The sequence below is a fragment of the Callospermophilus lateralis genome, chromosome 3 (assembly GCF_048772815.1).
Source record: "Callospermophilus lateralis isolate mCalLat2 chromosome 3, mCalLat2.hap1, whole genome shotgun sequence".
NCBI lineage: Eukaryota > Metazoa > Chordata > Mammalia > Rodentia > Sciuridae > Callospermophilus > Callospermophilus lateralis.
The window spans coordinates 17,470,640-17,492,215 of record NC_135307.1 but is presented as its reverse complement, the minus strand read 5'-3'; the positions used below and the strand labels follow the sequence as shown (position 1 = coordinate 17,492,215).

Genomic DNA, 21,576 nt, shown 5'->3' with positions numbered 1-21,576 from the left:
CTTGACTGGAGTACCCATTACATGGGTAGATCCACTTATCAAAACTCATTGAACCATACACTTAAAATGGGATCATTCCATCATACATAAAGTATACCTATATATATTAGTTTGTTAAAAATATTTAGAAATTTGAACTAGAAGTCATTTAGACTTTGTTTTAATTTTAAATTTTTCTCTAATCTGATTTATTCTAGTAATTAGCTTCTTGTCATCAAATACAAAATTTTATTGTGGCTTGGCCTATGTTAGACCATTAAAAATATGTAAATAGTAGTATCAGTTCAATGAGTAATTCTTTTCTTAGAAAGAATTCCAGAACTTACTTTGCCCTCATAATAACTGGTTTGCTTCTAAGAACTATACTAATGCTTAGATATATATCATACTAATGAGAAACATGCTCAGCTATACTTACATATAAATGCACTGGGACTTTAAAAAAAAAAAGAAAGAAAAAGTGATATAACCATCCACATCATTAGGAGATGACCCAATTCTGTGAGCTAGTAAAAGTCTCCTTTCACACAAGAGGAGATGAATCATTCAAGACTCTTTTGGTCAGTTCCCAGAGACTCACATGAGAGCAGATCACAAAAGGCACAGTGAAATGACACATAGGAAAACAAGGACAACTCGTTCTCTAGGCCCACTTACAGCACTAGCTATCTTGGGTCTTCTCTCTTTTTCCAGCCACCTGGGAAAATTACACCAAGAGGCAAGAGGGTTATAAGACTACAAGTTAAAATCGGAAGAATTAAAGAATGCAAATAAACCAGTTAATCTGCTAATATTTATTACTGCAGAAATAGATTTAGAGGTAGTTTACTAATGAGGCATTTTTCAAATCATTCCATTCATCATATCCTGCAATTCAGAAGCATCATTTTAAAAAAGAAGATTTAAAAAAGTACTTGTTAGAGTGTAAGAATAACACGTTGAAGTGGTTTTCAAAGAGCAGCACTTCTATATTCTTGGACTTCCTCTTGTGGTATCATCATCTCACCAGGAGGACATCAGCTCACTAAGACACACTATGGCACTCCTAAACACATCTCAGTGATGATCAATTCACAGCCACCTGCATCATCACTTACAAATAAGATACAGGTTTCAAGGCCTGAACCACCCTAACCACTCCTGAATACAGGACCAATGAACGGTTTGAATTTTAAGAGACATGCCAGCTAATATTAAAGATTCATTTATCGTTCCTTTGGGATTAGTTCTAAGAAAATCTTTCAACAGGATCAAGCAAAAATATATCTTTCTTCTAGTTACTCTTCATTATTGTTAGCCTCCAAAGGCTCATGTACTGGTCCATCAAAATAAGAACTGGCTCTGAACCAAAACTAAAATGAAAGAAAATCTAGACAGGCTTCCATGATGTGCTTGAGCTTCTATGATCTTGTGGCTTCTACATGAAAATTGTCAAATTGTGCAAATTCAAAGGAGTGTGTTCCAATCGCAGCCCAGCCATTCTTTGGATACTTCACATGGATGTTTGTCCACAGTGGCTTGCCATTCAACATGCCAGAAGACAAAGAACCCTGGAGTGGAGAGAAATGCATCCCTTGAAAACATAGAAATCATCTCTGAAGTTTGTTTCTTAATAAAATAGAGCCCACATACTTAGTGAAGCAAATGTTTTTCTCAATATTAACCACTGCAATACACAATTCCTAGAGTTTAAACAGAAGTTTGAAGTATGGGGAAAAATTTCTGGAATAATTAATAGAAACTACCTATTTAAATAGTTACCAAGGCACATGGAATATCTCAGTATTTCCTTGAACTCCACTCAAAGGTAAAAACAGAAATATAATCCTTTTCATAACATTCTAATAAAGCTTTAGCAAAACTTTTGTTATTTACAATAGTTTCAAATGCAAATGCCATGGCTAACAGGCCGCAGTTCTTCAGGTATGACTGTGCTGCAGCCAAAACATCTGTCCCTACCTCATTATGTATTTAAGGTCTTCATTAGGGACCTTTCACCCAACCAGAAGAGTTTTATTGCTTTGTCCCCATGTATAGCAAATCACTAGAAGCCATAGGGAACTGGGTACCCTTAAGGTAGAAAAACCATCAGTTAAAGTGATGATAGGGCAGGGTGTGGGGTACAATCAGGTAAGTGCCCATGAGGTGTGACTTACTGGTCACTGACAGAGAAGGGAAAAAAAAAACATGTTTTCCTCATGATGGTGCCTTTCTACTCAGGTCAGTGCTTGGATACCATGAACAATAAATGATAGGCTTTATTGTCATGATTGTGGCACATTCTGAACCTGTATCACAGCATGCCAACCTTAGCCAAACATTTAAAACCAGCTACTCTCAAAAGGTAATGGGCTGTATATCTAAAGCACTAGGCCCAAAACCAAAATAAATATGTTTTTTGTCTTTTTTTTTTCTTTTTCAGTGCTGAGAATTGAACCCAGGGCCTTGTACAGGTTTATCAGCAGAGCTGGAACTTGTCAAGTCATCCAACTCCAAATTCAGAGCCACACTCCTATTACTACACACCTGCGGAGTTATCTTTAGCTCTAAAAGTGCTAACTAAACATCTTATGCCACTTACATGGCAGTGAATACTGAAAAACATTTTAACAGGTGAACAATTTGACAGTATCAACTTTTAAAACTTATTCATCAAAAATATCATAAGCAAAATTCAAATACACATAACAAAAGAGAAGAATACATCTGACCAATAGATAATAGGTTACTATCCAAAATTTATAATAAATTCATACAACTCCATCAAAAAAGATAAAAATAAATGAGTAAAGGATGTGGTCAAGCAGCTTCAGAGAAAAGAAGATACAAATAGTCAATAAACATAATAAGATGTGCAATCTCCCTAATTATTGAAGAAATGCAGATTAGTTTGGAAAAAATGTTTAAGATCATGTTATAGTTGCTCCAGACTTGGTATAGTATAACTAGCAATATGGCAATAGCTATAAAAACCTACAATGTAATTCTACTTCTAAATATCTGACTAAACAGTACCATATGTGTACCTCAAGAAAGCACATTTAGGATCCCCCCCATAAAGGTAAAAATTGAGAACAAAGTTATGCCCATCAAGCCTATAAATAAATTATACTGCATTCAAACCAGATCTTTAACACGTATTGCTAGTGCTTGAAAAACTGTCATTTTCAGTGATTGGTGGGAAGAGAGAACAAATTTATTCAAAACTTATTTGAATCTCATAATTAATTTCTATCACAGTCTAAACAAAATTCTGAGAGGTCTACCGTGGGAGAGAACAGCATGTTATACAAAGGAATTTCTTTATGCAGTTTCTCTATGGAACACTGTCAATCAGCAACTCATTATCAGCCAGTGATTTTTGATGACTATTTTTAGATGTCCTGTGTAATACTCTGGAATCTTCTCTAACAAAAATCCATGGAAACCAACTTCTACAAAACTGTGCTTATAGTTGAAAAACAAATTATTCTAAACCATCAAAAATAAATTTATATGACTTTGCTTATACCTATAAGTTCCAATTAGAGTCTTGGTTCAAGTAAACTGGAAGAATAATTCAATTATTGACTTTAACAATTAGAATTTAAGAACCAGAAAAAAATTAAAAAAAATTTTTTTAAATAGTGGTCTGATAGAGTCAGTTGCTGTAGTCATTGTGTGGTCACACTGACATCATTTTCACCCCAGAGATGAGTGGTTTACTGGTTCCACGACTCTTCAAAACTTAACATACTTTCTGCCATTTGTTTTACAACAGAAAATTCTAGAAAGGTATGAGGTCATTTTACTTAATTAAAATCAGCAATCCTTACCTTAATTATTAATGTGAGTGTATACCACACTTTTGCTGTAACTTCAACACTTCCTGCGGTATACGTCATCCATCCAGCTGTGATGCAAAAAGATTATCTTAATTGACACATTTTTAAAATCTAAATCACAGACTCATATAATGCAGTGGCATCTACATGGCACTAAGGCCAGCCATAATACAGAACTATGACCCTTCATTTCTAGCTCTACAACTGATTTAAAACAAAACATCTGCATTTTGCCATATGTTCCATAAGCATGTATGAGATCCTGTTATGGGCCATAAGCTATGTGTTTAAATTGCTCACAACCAAACTAGTGAGATAAACTTAGAAGCCAACGGTTGGATAATGAATTAGCATCTAATTCAAGTGTACATTCATAATTGATTAGACTGAATACAGAGGATAAGAGGAAGTAGTCCGAGATGACCCTAAGATTCCCAGCTGGTGGAAGTGCTCATCTGGTAATAGCATTCACTTAGAATTAACATGGAGAAAAGAAAGATTTAATTTTGGGATTTATCACATTTGAATGACTAAGAAAAAGCCAGGATGAGACCTCAAACAGGCAGTTCAAAACACAGAACAGTGGGTACTGAAGATACAAAGCTAAATTCCTAATTCCAGTTCTATCACTAACTATTTTTTGAGACTTCAGGAAAATCAATTCAACTTTCTGGCTCTCTGTTCTAGAAAATCAGTGAGCTATCTTCCAGCTCAGGCATGCTGTAATACAACAGTCCCTACTGCACCTAGTCAGGGTTAAATGATGTGCCCTGCAGGACGAGTGCTCTGAAGAAGAATGAGAAAAGTCACACTGTTTTCAAGTAGTAAGTAAATTAGGAAGTAGGATTTGTGTGTTTTAAGCAAATCAATTCCTTTCCTTAATTTCTACAAAGCACAATAGCAACATTTCATAGTCTTTGTTTTTGGAAACGGGGTGTCCTCAGCATTCTCTCCCGCCCCTCACTACCTCACCCCAGTTTACACAAATCCTACCATCACAGCCCAGCTCACTCTATACCCTAAAAATCTTTGCATGCTTATTTTTTTCATTTATTGAGCTACTCATCTACACAAATTCAAAAACTACATCTCTGAACTGTTGGCTGTTGTTACATGTGTGATCAATCTCTTCCCAATCAGAGGCACCAGCACCTTGCAGTGGAGCTCTTTATTGCTCCCACAAATAACAAGCAGATGCTCAAAGTAACATCACATAGCAAGTCACGTGCTATTAAAAAAAAAAAAAAAAAAAAAAAAGTCACCTACCTAGGTCACCAGTAACTCTGAAAGATCCATTTGAAAAAATCCAGAAGAAAACTCCTCTGGCACTTCTGATCAAAATACCACCTTTATTTACTCTTCCTGCAATAAATACACCTCCCCTATTAAGGGTTTCTATGTAAACATCACACTGTATCGTCAGATCGCTCCTGCAGAATGAAAATGTTGATTAGTAGGCTTAATCATGCCTTTCCTAATGCAGTACAAATATTCCATTTTACATCAAACGCTTCCAAACTTCTAAGTGAAGCAAAAAATGACTTGCTAAGTATGAGTTTGTAGCTTGGATGGGCTTCAAGAATCTTCACTGATAATCGTTTTAAGTTTTACAAAACTTAAGTTATTTCATAGCTTCTATTAATGGGTTGTTGGACAATAATATTTACAATTCTTAAGCTCTTTTGGATCATATTTCTTATTATGTCATTTGCTGGTAAACAGAACTGTAGAACATCATGCTGAGCAAAATAAGTCAGATTCAGAAAGTCAAATGCTTTCTCTTAAATGCGGAAGTTAGGGAAAAATAGGAATTATAAAAAGGCGAGGTGGGGGATCTCATGAAAATGAGAGGGAAGATGGGAAAAGGGAGAAAGAGCAGAATGAAACTGACAGACTAGGCCACGTGCATGTATGAACATATCCCAACGAATTCCACTTTTCTATACAACTATAATGTACCAATTTAAAAATAAATTGAAAAGATCACATTTTTGTCAATAATAAAACAACTTGCCATTCTTATAATAGTGAAATAAGCCGTTTTTCTATGAATACTAAGTAACAGTTTCTACACAATCGAACAAAAGGTTTATTCAAATTTCATCAGCAAAGAGAAACAATGAGAGCAATGCTGGGAGCCTCTGGGAGGAACAAAAACTACTTTGTGGCCAATTTCCACATTTACACCTAAGAAGAATTAAAAGCTCCTAAAGAAAGATCTGAAATTTTTTCTCTGCAAAGATGGAATCAACTCTGTTGCCTCTGCTGCTGGGCTTCTCAAACTTGAGCGGTGTTGGAAGACCAATTACACGCTCAGCCCCTTGGCCCCACTGCCATAGCATCTGATTCACTAAGTGTGAGGTAGGCCCTCTGAATGTGCATGAATGTGAATGACTTCCCAGGGGAGGCTGTTGCTGGTCCGGGAATCCCACAGCAATCCCACTACCATTTTTACCCTACAGAGCATCTGCTCATATAGAGGCAATTATAACCTGATTCTAGGCTCACTCTTTACCAAGAGTATATCAAAGAAGGGGAAAGATGCAGCCAGCCAAGGACTACCTGAGCTGTGACAATGAGCTCTCCTCCAGGTTTCTTTGTAAACACTCTCCTTTAGGAGCAATACATAATCTCTGGGAAAAAAATTATTTCCTACTCAGTATCTAATTGCAAATGGGAAGGGGAAAAAAAATGCATGCAACCAAGAAAAAGCTAACAATCCAAAGTAAGACTAGGAATACCAGGAAATCTATTTGGGAATGAGGGGGGTGGATCTAGAATTACCTGGTTTTTATATTCCTCAGAGTTTCTTAAGAGAATTTTGCACTGTAGAGTTTTATTACATAAAGGAAAATATATTTAAAAGGAAGTGTGTACAATGGGAACACAATCAGGAAGACCCACAGTTAATTATCTGGAGTGCTTTACAGGAAGATCAGATGCTAAGTAACTCGAGCCCCATCTCATATATGCTGATACTAGAAGAAGCTTTCCTTGCCATAGATTGTCACCAGCATGAAACCTCTGAGGACGGGCACTCTCATGTACATCCCCAACTTCTTTTCTGGCTTATCAGAAGTTTGCAAGTAGACTGTCAGTTTCATAAACTTATTCTATTTAGAGATGGAATGAGAGAAAATGAAACTTTTTTCTTTTTTTCCACATCATATTCTAGGATAAGTGATTCTTTCATCAGAACTTGCCAGCTACTTTTGTATATAATGAATGAAATAGAATAAAGGTGCAGTTTACTCTTCCACAGCCACAGACTCTAGGTTGTGCTGAAAGGGGAAAAAATACCAATATATTAAGCAAGTTTGATCAAAGGAATGAATAGTTTACAAGCAAGGTAATTTTGTGATTGTCTTGAGATCCCAGTGACAGCTTGCTAAAGACAGAAAAGTCTTAAGTAGCTTTAGAAGAGCCTCCCCTTTGTCAAATTGTTGTGCTGATATTTAACAAAATCTGTAAGAGAAAGTTCTACTGAAAAACACAATTTAAGAACTGTCAGCACTGAGCACCTGAGAACTAGAACTGATTTACTAAAACAGCTCTACAGAAAAACTAAGCTCATCTCCCCTCCCACTCTCAGGGAGAAGACACTAATTACAGGAGGCTGTGAGGTGCAGGTAACAGAACTGAACAGGACCTCCAGGCCTGGGTCTGTCTTGTAAATCTCATTCCAGGGCCTCAGGGTCTCAATTCATAAGGCAAGAGGATGACATCCCTGCCATAGGTAGTTGTGGGAAGTTCACTAAAGTGCCTGATATTGAGCAGTTTTCATTCCCTCCTTTCCTTAGTCAGAAGACACAGGACAGAAAGGAACATGGGATCAGCGTACATCTCCAAGCCCATCTGGCTGCCTCAAACAGAAGATGGAATATTGGGGAAAACAGAATAAACAGAAGAGACAAATGACAAAGGATCTTGGAAGTCAGGAACAGAAGTATGGAGGTGATGTGAGAGCAGAGTTGTGAGGCAGAGTTGCTGTGCGTTCCCAAGCGGTGGAGAAACCTGTTGAAAATAGGGGTTGAGAAGGATGAAAACAGTCCTTTCCTGATTCAAATAACTGCTTTTCATTAGTTCCTTTTCTTTCAGATTTTGTAACTCTTTCCCCGTCTCATACTCTCCTCCACCTATCTTTTCCCCACTGCCTTATCCACTATAATAGATCATAGCAAAGATTATTACCACTTGGTATTAAATCTTTAAATAGATGAGATTTTTGTTGTTGTCATCATCTTTGGATAGTAAATCTCATCATTCTACTACAAGTGGCCTCTCAATTTTTCTGGAGACTCACCCAGAAATGATAGTTTGAGTTTAGAGAGAGGTCTCTATAGGGTCCAGGAGCATAGGGAACAGGAGTACAAAGAAAAGTTAAAGGTTTCCTAGATAGCTTACTTCCAACCTGATGATCAAAACAATGGGTCATGCCTTTTACACTTAAACCCACTGTTATGCTCTAGATATGAGGTGTCCTCAAAAAGCTCCTATTAATACAGGAATATTCAGAGATAAGATGGTTGGATTATAAGGACTATAACCTAATCAGTCCATCGTAGTTTGGATGGACTGACTGGGTGGTAACTGAAGCCAGGTGGGGTGTGGCTGGAGGAGGTAAGTCCCCAGGGGTGGGCCTGGAAGGGTACATCTTTCCTGTGACCCCTTCCCTTTCCACCCTCCCCAACTCCTCTGCTTCCTGACCTGCCATAAACGGAGCAGCTTTTGCCCCTGGGCCCTTCCCCCATGAAGTATTGTCTCACCATGGGCAGCTCTTGAGAATATGGAGTCAGCCACCTCTGGACTGTGACCTCTGAAACTGTGGGCCACAAATAAACTTTTCCTCCTCTTAGTTGTTCTTGTCAGGTGTTTTGATCCCAGCAACACAAAAGCTAACTAAAACACCCACCCACCTGTGTCATAAGACCATAGCCACAAATGAGAAAGTAGTAAACCCCAAGAGACATGTTCAGAAAATCCAGTTAAAAGTTTCTACCTCAGAGACAATGTGATAAATAGTATGTTAAATAAGAGAAAAAGCCACCAAAGTTATCCTAAATTAGGGAAGAATTCTACCTACTTTCCACAGCGTTTTAAGATTCCGGGGACTAGATAACTAAAAGTTTCTTAGACTTACATCAGAGCTTGGTTCTAGAATAGGGATTTATAACTGGGAGTGACGCGATACAAATGGGATAAAGACTTTTTGTAGCATTCTGTCAATAAGCAACTCAAGAAATTTTCAGAGTCTTCTTTTCCCTGACCAGTTTGCAAGTTTCATGGCTTGGCATTACTATTTATTATCTTGAAACCTGGAATGCATGTGTTCATGTGCATACACACATGCATGCATATTTGTTTTTCCACAGAAGAATTTACTAGAAATAGGAAAAAAACAGAAAAAGAACCACCTAAAGCAGGTAATTAGACTTTCCACAAAGGCTAAGAAAGTGTAAGTATACTATTGATCCAGCAGGTGGCAACACCAGATCAACAAATCAACTCCAGCAAAACAAAACCACAAAGTCTATATAAGTAAATATTAATTACAATTGGGTCCAATTTTTTCACTTTTTATATTAAAACCAAATTTCTCCTGAAATAACCAGTATTAAATTGGGCTAATATGAAGGAGGAACATGAAGACACCAAAACAATTTGCTGATTAGTGGGTGCCATGATATTCAAAAATTATTACATATCTGTTGTGATCTTGTGCAGGGAGGACTACTGAAAACTCTTTGACATCCCCAATGTAGATCTGGCTGAAATGACCTTGTAATGCTCCGTCCATTCTGAAGCATCTCACATACCAATGGTAATCTCCTATAATGCTGATTGTGTTGGCAGCATCAGCCGTCCACGTGATAGGTCGCTGATTAAGAACTTGGCGCAGCGTGTAGCGATGCTCTCCTTTGTCTTCAATATTCGTGTAGTACTCAAATACACCAGTCTGATCAGCAAAATTTGGAGGTTCACTAAAAAATGGGTAATCTATTCAAAACACAATAAATTCTGTTTAATATCAAAACTTTATAGAATCTGATGGTACCTTTTGAAACACTGTTGAAAATTTCTAAAAAATAATACAGATAACCAAAATTTGGCATTCAGATATAACAAAGAGATTGACTTTTACATCATTCAACTTTTACCCATTTTTATCTTATTCAAGTAGTTTAGCAGACTGCAGTACAGTCCAAAGGTCTTATTATGTCAGCTGGCTAAAGATCACACAGACAGGGTAACAAGGAGGGCTAATGAGTGGTAGAATATTGTGTGGTAAGAGAAATGGTTATTGTGATTATATTCCTAGATCACAATAACCATTTCTCTTACTATTTTTTTTCAAATGGTTCTCCTAATATACCTATAATCCAAAACTTTTCTGATGGTTTTAAGACAGATTTTCCCAAACACCAGCTATAATATACAACTCCCAGACACAACTAAAGGGTTTATGATGATGTGGATTACTCATCATCAAGAACAGTTAACTGCACCCTACAGCATTCAGTTCACAAGCACCATGAAAACACAGGCATTCCTATGTCCTAACTGCCACACAAGCGACTAATGGTCAAGGGAGCAGTGGCAGAGTTACAAATCTTAAGTTCCACTAAAAACAACTTAGAATTATAACTTTCATTCTGACAGTAACCTCTCTGGCACTGAAAATCCAGATAAGATTTGCCTTGCAGGAACATAGAACTTAGGTCTCCTTTCACCACACAGAGCTTGATAAATATGATTGTGATAGTCATTCCATGATGCATATAGTTTAACAGACAGAAACTGACCTAGTCCTGCTAAAGACAGAGGCCAAGGAAATTTTTAGTGAAAAATACTTACCAACATTGAAATCATCCTTATAAGAGAGTGGGAAGGACTGGGATTTGGGAGGCAGTGGGTGGCTGCCTTTGCGGCCTGTGGTGAGAGTGGTGAGTGTAAACAGCTCATCCTCTTGCAGGTCCAGGGTGAAACGGCCACCACTGTCAAGGAGCTGAAAAACATGTTGCTGGGTCAATGACAGGGGCTATGGCTCATCTTTGGGACAAAACAGCTTTTTAAAAACCAAGTTTAAGGAAGAGCCCAATTCATTTCTGCTAGAACTTCCTAAATATGTGTGATAGACACATTAATACCAAGGTCCTTGGGATCCTTTTTTCTCAAGTATTTTATAAGACTTTATAATATTAATTATAATTTATAGAAAGAAAAATTAAAGCATTTTACTTCATGGAGGGAAGAAGGATTAGATGATTCCCAAATCAATTCTATAGGCCTATTATTTTTCATCACACTATAAGCTTTTTATAGTATGTGCATATTTAATACATGCAGTTAAGAGGCCTGTTTATTTCTTTTAGGATTTTACTAAGAGAGAAAAATCTATAAAATATTACTGTTGACTCAACTATTAATCCCAGAAAACCTTTAACAATTAAAAAAGAAAATTTATGCCCAATATATTCAAGTTTAAGTTCATGTCACATTTATGATCTTGACAACTTAATCTCTACATTTTTCCCCCTCACCTTCAAAATGAAGGAGAAAACTACATACTTCACAGAGATATTTTGAGGACTAAACCAGATGATGTTTATAAAGTACTTAGCTTAGTATGTGACCAACAGCAAACACTCCCTATGTCATAGCTGTCCTGCATTAAATGCAGACCTCTGAAGACATTAGAATCCCTTGCACAATTAATGTAAGCATTAAATTTATGCCCATTTTATGAGACTTTGTAGAGTTTGGGGGGTTTTTTCCTATTTGGAATTAAAGAAGTTTACATATCTTCGATTTAACAATAAACTGATGGTCAGATCTATAAAATATCTAATGCTATATTCTGGCTCAGAAATAATATTCTTTTTCCCCTGGGAAAAAAAATCAGGTTTGTTATGTTCTTTCTAGCAATTTGTTATACAGAAAGTAGAGACTGTTCTGTTTTAGATTTTTTTATGTAATGGATGTTTCATCATTAATAGTGACAAGCTAATTATCAGAACATTAAGAATGATCAGAAAGAGTAGGAAGATTTGTGTCAATTAGGTGAAGTAATGTGCTTGCTTGAGCCAATTCACTTGTTGAAACCTTTCCTGAGAAACCTCCATGCTACGTACTGAGGCAGGCCCCTGGGCTGAAGCAAAGTAAAGCAGTTTCCCAATCCTTGGGCATCTACTGTAATGGGGAAACTGTTACACTGGGCAGCATACAGGCCAAATGTCTATTCACTAAGACTGGTAGAGAAAAGTTTCAGGGGAAGTGACACTTGAGCTGAGTCTTGAAAGATGACAAAGATCTGAAGAGAATCCATTCCAGAAGAAGAAAAGAACAGGTGCAAAGCACAGAGGTAGGTAAATGGGTGTGCTATGCTCTGAAAAATGGAAGAGGTCTCGTCTGTGAAGAGAGGCCAGTTTAACAGGACAAGCATCTAGAAAGCAGTCTTCCACCTCATGAGCAGGTATGAGGGTCATGCACTATGCTAAGGGATATGAACTGACAAAAAGAAAGTGCTGGGGCATTCTAAACACAGTGCTGCCAAAAACCAGACCTGCACTGCAACCACAGCACGGGCGCAGGTGATGTCTGTTGAGAGTCATACTGGAGGCTGGGAAAACAGGAGGTAGTTTCTGAAATCCAGGAGAGTGATAATGAGGAGCTGAAACAGGCAGCAGCAGAAGTAGAGAATAAGAAATGAGGGGCAAAAACACATGGATAAGAGAATGGTCCACAGTTGATTACCAGTGGGATACAGAGGGTGAGTGGGAAAGACAGCCTCACATGAGACTTGAATTTCTTACTGGGTCAGCCGGGTGGGTAATCGCACCAGCCACCAAATCAAAACAGTATCTAAGAACAAAACAGTCCCATAAATATACAAAATTTCTATAATACCTTAGAGGATTTCTATTTTAAAAATCAGGATGCAACTATATCTCTATTATGCTTCAGCTATAAAATCAATGATCAATTAAAAACTCTTTTTCATCAACTTTCTGTTCCCTTTTACTGCTTTACTGTTACAATACCCAAAATATAGGAATTTATTTTAAAACTACCCATAGAGAATCCAGCTGTTTAAAAAGAGTTCTCTCCAACGGTTTTGCAAGTTTGGTATACCACACTTGTAGCTCTGGTATATCACTCTGAGGAGAAAACACAAGAAAGCATGGTTCAGTGATCCATCCCATACTCTGGGAGAATTTCCAAAATCAGTACCAGTAAGAACAGAGCAATGATGATGTACACTATTTCTCTCTACCAAAAGAACTATCTCAAATTCTAAACAATAATGTTTTGTTTTGTTTTTTGTTTTTTTTTTAAGAGAGAGAGTTTTTTTAATATTTATTTTTTAGTTTTCGGTGGACACAGAATCTTTATTTTATTTTTATGTGGTGCTGAGGATCGAGCCCAGCGCCCCGTGCATGCCAGGCGAGCGCACTAACGCTTGAGCCACATCCCCAGCCCCAACAATAATGTTTTTAAAAATAGGAAAACATTGTTTACACAAATACTTTATTTCCTTAAACACTAAAGAATTTTGGTCAATGTTTTAAAAGATTTTAGTGCCTTTGCTTAAAAAATGCTCATTATTTTACTTGTGTAAAAATTGTCAAAGAGAGTACTGCATTTTCTCAATTCAAATCTAACAAGAGGTAGAAATAGCAAAAATCTGGTTTCTTATTTGTTTGGTTTTGTTTATTTGTATTTAATATACTCAATGCTTAAACGTTTCTCAGACCATACAATCACTCTCAGATCACCAAGAACAATTTTCTTGAAAGTGACTTCTGTTAAGTGTTCCTCAAAACCACAGAAAGCTTTACCTCCTATTGGCTTCTGTCCTGTTTGATTAAAAGGAGTCAGGAGAAAGAAGATACCAGAGCAGTTATATATTCATATGCAAATTGTTAGTAGTTCATAATGTAAGACTTCACTAAAGAACTGCTGGTCTGTGGTAGAATATATCCATTCTCAAATCAAAATCAAAGTGAAAGTCACATTTATGTACTTACAAAAGATCCCTTAAGAGAAAAGGTAGCCAATTGATGTGACACATTATAATATGGAAGAAATGGCCGTATACATGTAGAATGTTTATGACTCTGAGGGAATAAAAAAAATGTAAGTTATCCAAATGATATACAAGCTATTTGAGGAAGAGTTATTTACTGCCCCAAGATTTAAAAAAAAATAGCATACACAATTTATTTCATACTTTAAAATATTTTTTCTATTGTAACCTTAATGAATGTGCATTATGTGTATACAGTCAAAGCAAATATCAATGAGATTTCAACTAAATCAAACTCTAAATTCATAGCTAAATTCCAGAGACTAAAATTGGTTTTTTTTGTTATAAATATTTTCCAAATAAAATAAACCAAATAAAAATCAAAAGTTTGGATATTTTTACTAAAAAGACATCACATATAAATACAAAGTAAAATCAGCTAAATATATATAACACACAGTTCTCACACTGCTGTCCTCATGAGAGTTACTACTATGAATTGGGATCAAAAATGTACAATACACAATTCCTGCTTTAGAGAATTCAACAATTATAACGCACTTACAGTACCAGAGTCTGTCCCAGCCTTTGTAGACAATAAAAAAAAAATTACAACTATAATTAGACATTGTAATACTCAGTAATTGATATATGACCAGAGAGTAAATCAGTACAACTACTGGAGAAATGAACAACACTATCAGGTAACTTCCAGATTAACATCTATAGACCACTCCATCCAGCAAAAGCTGAATGGATATTCTGTTCAAGTGCACACAGAACACTGACCAAGGTACACCATATTCCTACCTACAAAAGAAGTCTCAATATATTTAAAAAGATTTAAGTCACACAAATTACATTTTGTGACCATTAAATTAAATCACAAATAAATAAGAAAAAAAACCCTCTGGAAAATTCTAAAATATTTAAAAACTAAATAACAAATTTCTTCAAAGGCCAAATAAAAAATAAAAATACTCAAAATGAAAACTTTCTAAATCTGACTAAAAATTAGTTTACTTATCTAAGAACTTCAACAAACTCCAAGAGTAAATACAAAGAGATCCACACACAGATGCATCTTAGGAAAACTTTGACTGCTGAAAGTCAAAGAAAAAAAAAAATCTTGGAAGCAGCAAGAAAAAATGGCACCATTTACAAGGGAAGCTCAATAAGATTAACGGTTACCATTGATACGTGAAGGACATGTTCAAAGTGTTCAAGAAAAAATAAAGTATCAACCAAGAATCCTATATCCACCAAAATTATCTCCCCCCCAAAATATAAAGGCAAAATAATGACATTTTCAAGTAAGCAAAAATTGACAGACTGTGATGATAGCAGATGCAGCTTTTACAAAACGCAACAAGAAATGCTTCAAGCTGAAAGCAAGGGACTCCAAAACAGTATTTCAAATCCACAAACAAATGTACTAGTAATCACGATTATTTTAAAGACAGTAAAAATGCATATTATCTATCCTTTCTTCTCATAACTGATTTTAAAGTCGCTTTATGAGACAATATATATAACTTTATTGGTGGGACTGCAATAAAAAGAAATGTTTAATTGCCACTAACAACACAAAGGAGCCAGTGAACAAAAAGCTAGAATGACACCAGATGGCAACTCAAACACACAGAAACAGATGAAAAGAACCCAAATAATAAATTAAAAACTAAATATAGCAAAAGCCATAAACATATACTTGTTCACCCTTTCTTCTCTTAGTTTATTAAAAATATGAAGTAAAATTTATAATGTCTTCCCAAGTTTCTAACATGTAAGTAATGATACAATAAAAATCAAGCAAAGGGGGAGGGAAGAGAATAATATTTCTTTATCTCACTGGATCAATTAGTTTAAATCTGAAGTGATTCTGATAAGTTAAGATGTATATAGTACACTAGAACCATCACTAAATAAATAACACAAAAATATAGTGAAAAAAAATCATTAAAGGAATTTAAATGTTACATCCAAAAATATTCATTTGATACAAATATGTTTGTGTATGTGTGCGTGCGTGTGTTTGTGTGTGTGTGTGTATGTGTTTAGTAAAGGAGAAATCAAGAAACCAAAAATGAGATATATAGCATGCAAACACTGAGAAGGTGATGTAAATCCAACTGTACATCAACATTAACATTAGATGTGAATGGCCAACACAATCCAATGGAAAGTCCAGACTAGATAGAAAAAGAGAGAGATCCAAGTATGTTCTGTTGAAAGGAGACAGACTTTGGATTCAAAGAAACAAGTAGACTGAAAATAAAAAGAGGGAGAAACTATATTAACAAACTACAAGAAAGCCAAAATGATAACAGCTAGAATGATAGCAGACAAAACAGATTGTTTAAAAAAAGAAAACTGTAACTAGGGATAGAGTATGACAGAAAGTCAATACACTGGATAAATGGAGCAATTAGAAACATACTTGCACCTAAGAAGAAAGTCTCCAAATAACATGAAATAATAACTGACAGACTAGGGGAAGAAGACAGATAATACAACAACTACAGTTGAAGATTTTAATTCGTAACTATTAATAACAGAGCAGGGAAAATAGAAGAATTAAATAATGCCATAAACTAACCAGACCTATGAAACGTCTACATAGAACTCCACACAAGACTGAACATACACTCTTCCCAAGTCTACATTCTTCAGGATACACCAAATGACAGGCAATGAAACAAGAAATAAGTATATTTATTTTTCAATCACAATAAAGTGAAATGAAAAATCAATAATAAAAAAAAACTGGCAAAACTCACAGAAATGTGGAAATTAAACAATACCTTCCTAAAGAACCAATGGGCTGAGGAAGAAATCACAAGGAAAATTAGAAAAATACTTTGAAATGAGTAAAATGTAAATAGACCATAAAACTTCAGAATACACTAATATAATAAGAATATACTAAAGTACTGCTTATAGAGAAAGTAATAACTACAAATGCCTATATTAAAAAAAAAAACTGTGAAAGCATTAACCTTCCTTCCACCTCAAGAAACACAAAATTTTTTATCTTACTAGAACTCAGTTTAAATCAGAAGTCATTAAACAGTATGCCATGGTTTGGATGTGAGGTGCCCTCCAAAAGACAATGCAAGAAGGTTCAGAGAAGAAATGACTGGGTTACAGAAGCCAGAACCCTTTCAGTGAACTAATCTCCTAATGGGATTAACTGAATGGTAACTGGAGGCATCGGGTATGGCTGGAGGAGGTGGGCATTGGGTGTGTGGCTTTGGGGTATATATTTGTATCTGGTGAATGGTGTCACTCTCTCTCTACTTTCTGATCTTCTTGTGAGCTGCTTCCCTTTGCCACACTCTTCTGCCATGTTGTTCTGCCTTACCTGCAGCCTGGAGGAATGGAGCCTGCTGTCTGTGGATTGGAGACCTCTGAAACTGTGAGCCCTCAAATAAACTTTTCCTCCTCTACAGTTGTTCTGGTCGGGTCCTTTTGTCACAGAAACAAAAAAAAAAAAAAAAAAAAAAAAAAAACTAACTAAAACTCAGTGTTTAAACTGTTTCCTGTGAACAAGCCAAATACATAGGAAACTGAAGTTGGAAGAAATATTAAACACCAGAGTACAAATTACTGAAATAAGGAAAACAACAGCGAAAAATCAATAAAAGCAAAAGTTGTTTCTTTGAAAAGAAGAACAAAATTAAACCCTTCAGAGAAAAATCAATAAAAGCAAAAATTGTTTCTTGGAAAATAAAGAACAACATTAAACCTTTAGATAGACTAAGCAAGAAGAAAGGGAGAAGACTCAGGTTAGTGAGACCAGGAATGGAAAAGGGAATTTTTATTTTTACCAACCACACTAAAATTTTAAAAAGGGAATATTATGCACAATTACTTGCAAGTAAATTAAGTAACATAGAGTAAAGAGACAAATATAAAAACAAAATCTATCTAATCTACTGAAGAAATAATATAAGATCTGGATAGACCATAACAAGAAAAAGAGACTGAAATGATAAACTAAAACTTTTGTGAAAGAAAGTCCCAGGGCCAGATGTATTACTGAGGGTTCCTTTGAAACACTTAAATAATTAATAGCAATCCTTCACAAATTATTCAAAACAGAACATTTTACACTTCATCCTATGAGGTCAGTATTATCCTGATACCAAAACCAAAGACATCATAATAAAACTGTGAACCAATCTCAATTATGAATAGAGACACAAAGTCCTCAATGAAATACTAACAAACCAAATCCAGCAACAAATAAAAAAGAGTTATACATAATGACAAAATAGAATTTGTCTGAGGAATTATGGGCGGTGCCACATACAAAAATCAGTCAAAATAACATAACTGTCCCAAAAGCCACAGACAGCATAACAGAGACAATTAGACAAACAAAAGAAATAAAAGGCAAATTAGATTAGAAATGAAGAAGTAAAACTCTCTTCATTTATAGGCAGCATACTCAGGAAAACCTCTAGTAACCTACTTGAAAATTTTTAGAACTAATAAATGAATACAGCAAACCTGTGGGTCACAAGACTAATATTTAAAAATCAATTATGCTTCCCTATACACTAGCAATGAAAAATCTGAAAATGAAATTAAGACAATTTATTTGTAGTAGTATATAAAATACTCAGGAATAACAACTTTAACAAAAAAAAGCATAAGATGTATACACTGAAGCTACAACACATCCTAGAAATTAGATAAGACATAATGAATAGAAAGACACCTTCATGGACTACCATGTCACAATGGCAACACTCCCCAAGTTAATCTACAGAAAAAGCAAAATCCCCAACAAAAGTCTAGGTAGCCTCAAATTGACAAGCTGATCCTAAAATTCACTTTGAAATGCAAGGGACCTACAATAGCCAGACAATCCTGAAAGAGAACAAAGTTGGGGGACTCATTCTTCCTAATTCTAAAACTTACCAAAGAACTACAGTAATTAAGAAGTATGGTGCCCACCCAAGGATAGATACAGGAAAATGAAATATCACTGAGATTTCAGAAATAAACTCTCAAATTTATGGTCAACTGGTTTTCAACAAGGGTGCCAAAGACAGACAACTCAAAACATGAACAACAGTCTTTTTAACAAATGGTACTGGGACAACTGGATGTGCATAGACCAAAAAAAAAAAAGAAATTAGATAAATATGTAAAATGCCACATTAAGAAATAAAATGGATCAAAGACCTAAATGTAATATTTCAAAACTAGAACAATCTTATAATATAACATGGATGTAAATCTTGCATATTCATAACCTTGGATTATGCACTGATTTCTTAGCTATGCCACCAAAAGCAAAAGGAAAAATTGGATTTCACTTCAATTTAAAATATGTTTTCTTCAAAAGTTAACATTTAGAAAGGGAAAGACAACTTACAGAATGGAGAAAATATCTGCATATTATGCACCTGTTAAGGGACTTCTAGAAACAGAACTCCTACAACTAAAGAATAAAATCACAGATACCCAAATTAAAAATGGGCAATGGGCTTTAAATAGACATTTCTCCAAAGATATACAAAAGCCAACAGGCACATGAAAATATATCCAACATCATTAGTCACAAAGAAAATACAAATCAAACTGCAATAACATATCACTGCCTAGCCAATAGGATGGATATTACCAAAAAGATGGACAATGACGATTCATGAAGATACGGAAAAATCCTATGGCTCATATACCAGCTGGTGGCAATGTAAAATGGTGTGTTGACATTGGAAAATAATCTGGTAGTTTCTCAGAATGTTAAACAGAGCATCATTCAACCTAGCAATTCCAGTCCTTTAATTTAATTTAATTTTTTAAATTTTTTTTTAAAAGAGAGAGAGGTAGAGAGAAGTAGAGAGAGAGAGAATTTTGATATATTTTTTTTTTTTTTTAGTTATCGGTGGGCACAACATCTTTGTTTGTATGTGGTGCTGAGGATTGAACCCGGGCCGCACGCATGTCAGGCGAGCGCACTACCGCTGAGCCACATCCCCAGCCCCTCCAGTCCTTTATACACACAAAAGAAAACTAAAACATGTGTCCACAGAAAAACTTCTATACAAATGTTAACTGCAGCATTCTTCATAATAGGCATAATGGAGTTCAGGAAAAGTTACGCCAAAATATTTCTTTTATTGGTGCATTATAATTTCCCTTTTCCCTCTCCTCCCTCTCCCTAATCCACTTCCACTATTCTATGGTTTCCCTTCTATCTTCATCAGATTCCCCATCCCTTTTTCCCCTTTAAAATCTTTGGTTTCCACATATGAGAGAAAACATATGACATATGAATATTTAATCCCTAATTCCTTCATGGTTTTTATAATGAATGGGTGCTGAATTTTGTTGAAGAAGTTTTCTTCATCTATGAATATAATTATATGCATTTTTGCCTTATACTATTAATGTAGTGAATTATATTTGTTGGTATATCTATATTGAACCATCTTCATATCCCTGGAATGAGACCCTATTGCCGATAATGTATAATCTTCTTAAAACCTTGTTAAATATGATTTGCTAATAACCTATTAAGAATTTTTACATCTATGCTCACTTGGGATATTGGTCTCTAGTTTGGGTTTCTAATATATCATCTGTCTTTGGTATCAGTGTGACACTGGCTTCACAACATGGTTTTGGAAGTGTTTCTGGACTTTCTATTTCATGGAATAATTTGAGGAGTGTTGACTTAGTTCTTCTTTAAAGACATTGTAGAATCCAGCTAAAATCAATCCAGTCTTGGACCTCTCTTTGTTGGAAAGCTTTTAACACTACGTCAATCCCATTGATTGCTATTTGCCTCTTTAGGTTTTCCATACCCTCTTGATTCAATTTTAGTAGGTCATATATGTCTAGAAATTTATTCTTTTCTTCTGATGTTCCAGTTTATTGAAATGTAAGTTTTCAAAATAGTCCATAATGATCCTCTAGATCTCAGTGATATCTGTGGTGATATCTCCTTTTTTATCTTTAATTTATTAATTTGGATCTTCTATTTCTTGGCTAAAGTGATTATAACTCTCATTATCTTTTCAAAGAACCAACTCTTCAATATATTGATCCTTCTTGGTTTTTTAACTCCCTCTTCACTAATTTTGGCTCTGATCTTAATTATTTCATTCCTTCTACTAGTTTTGAAGTTAGTTTGATCTTATTTTCTCAGGACCTTGAGATGCATCATTAAATTGTTTATTTGGGATCTTTATTTTATATAGGCCTTCACAGCTATAAAGTTGTTTCTTAGAACCACCTTTACACTGTCCCAGAGATTCTGGCATCTTATCTCTCTATACTCACTTGGTTCTAAGAATTTTTTAATTTCTCCCCTGATGTCTTCAATGGCCATTCAAAGAGTAGTGTTAAATCTCCACATGTTTACATAGCTGCCATAGTTTTTCTTATTGTTGATTTTCTAATTGCATTCTATATGATTTGATAAGATGCAAGAAATTATATGAATCTTTTTGTGTTTACTAAGACTTGCTTTGTGGTCTAAAATACAGTCTATTTTGGATAAAGTTCCATTAGCAGTTGAGAAGAAAGTTTATTTAGCTGTTGTGGGATAAAATATTCCGTTTGATTTATAGTATTTATTAGGTTTGAGGTATCCTTGCTGATTTTATGTCTAGAGGACCTACTTATTGATGGGTGTGTTGAAACCACCCTGTACTATTTTATTAAAATCTACCTGAACTTTTATATTGAGGTGTGTTTATGTCA

General features: G+C 35.2%; 1 protein-coding gene across 4 annotated transcripts in view; it reads right to left on the bottom strand.

Annotated features, from left to right (window-relative positions):
- Positions 1-779: 779 nt before the first annotated feature.
- Positions 780-21,576, bottom strand: part of Galc (galactosylceramidase) — a 66,602-nt gene continuing 45,805 nt past the window's right edge. For all 4 annotated transcript variants that reach the window (XM_076849778.2, XM_076849780.2, XM_076849781.2 and 1 more), the window contains 7 exons: positions 13,853-13,942; positions 12,896-12,982; positions 10,680-10,830; positions 9,641-9,821; positions 5,091-5,254; positions 3,816-3,892; positions 780-1,550 (listed from right to left, as the gene is read on the bottom strand). In XM_076849778.2, coding sequence (XP_076705893.2) covers positions 1,401-1,550; positions 3,816-3,892; positions 5,091-5,254; positions 9,641-9,821; positions 10,680-10,830; positions 12,896-12,982; positions 13,853-13,942 — 900 coding nt within the window. In that variant the 3' untranslated portion in view covers positions 780-1,400. The remainder of the gene's footprint in view (positions 1,551-3,815; positions 3,893-5,090; positions 5,255-9,640; positions 9,822-10,679; positions 10,831-12,895; positions 12,983-13,852; positions 13,943-21,576) is intronic.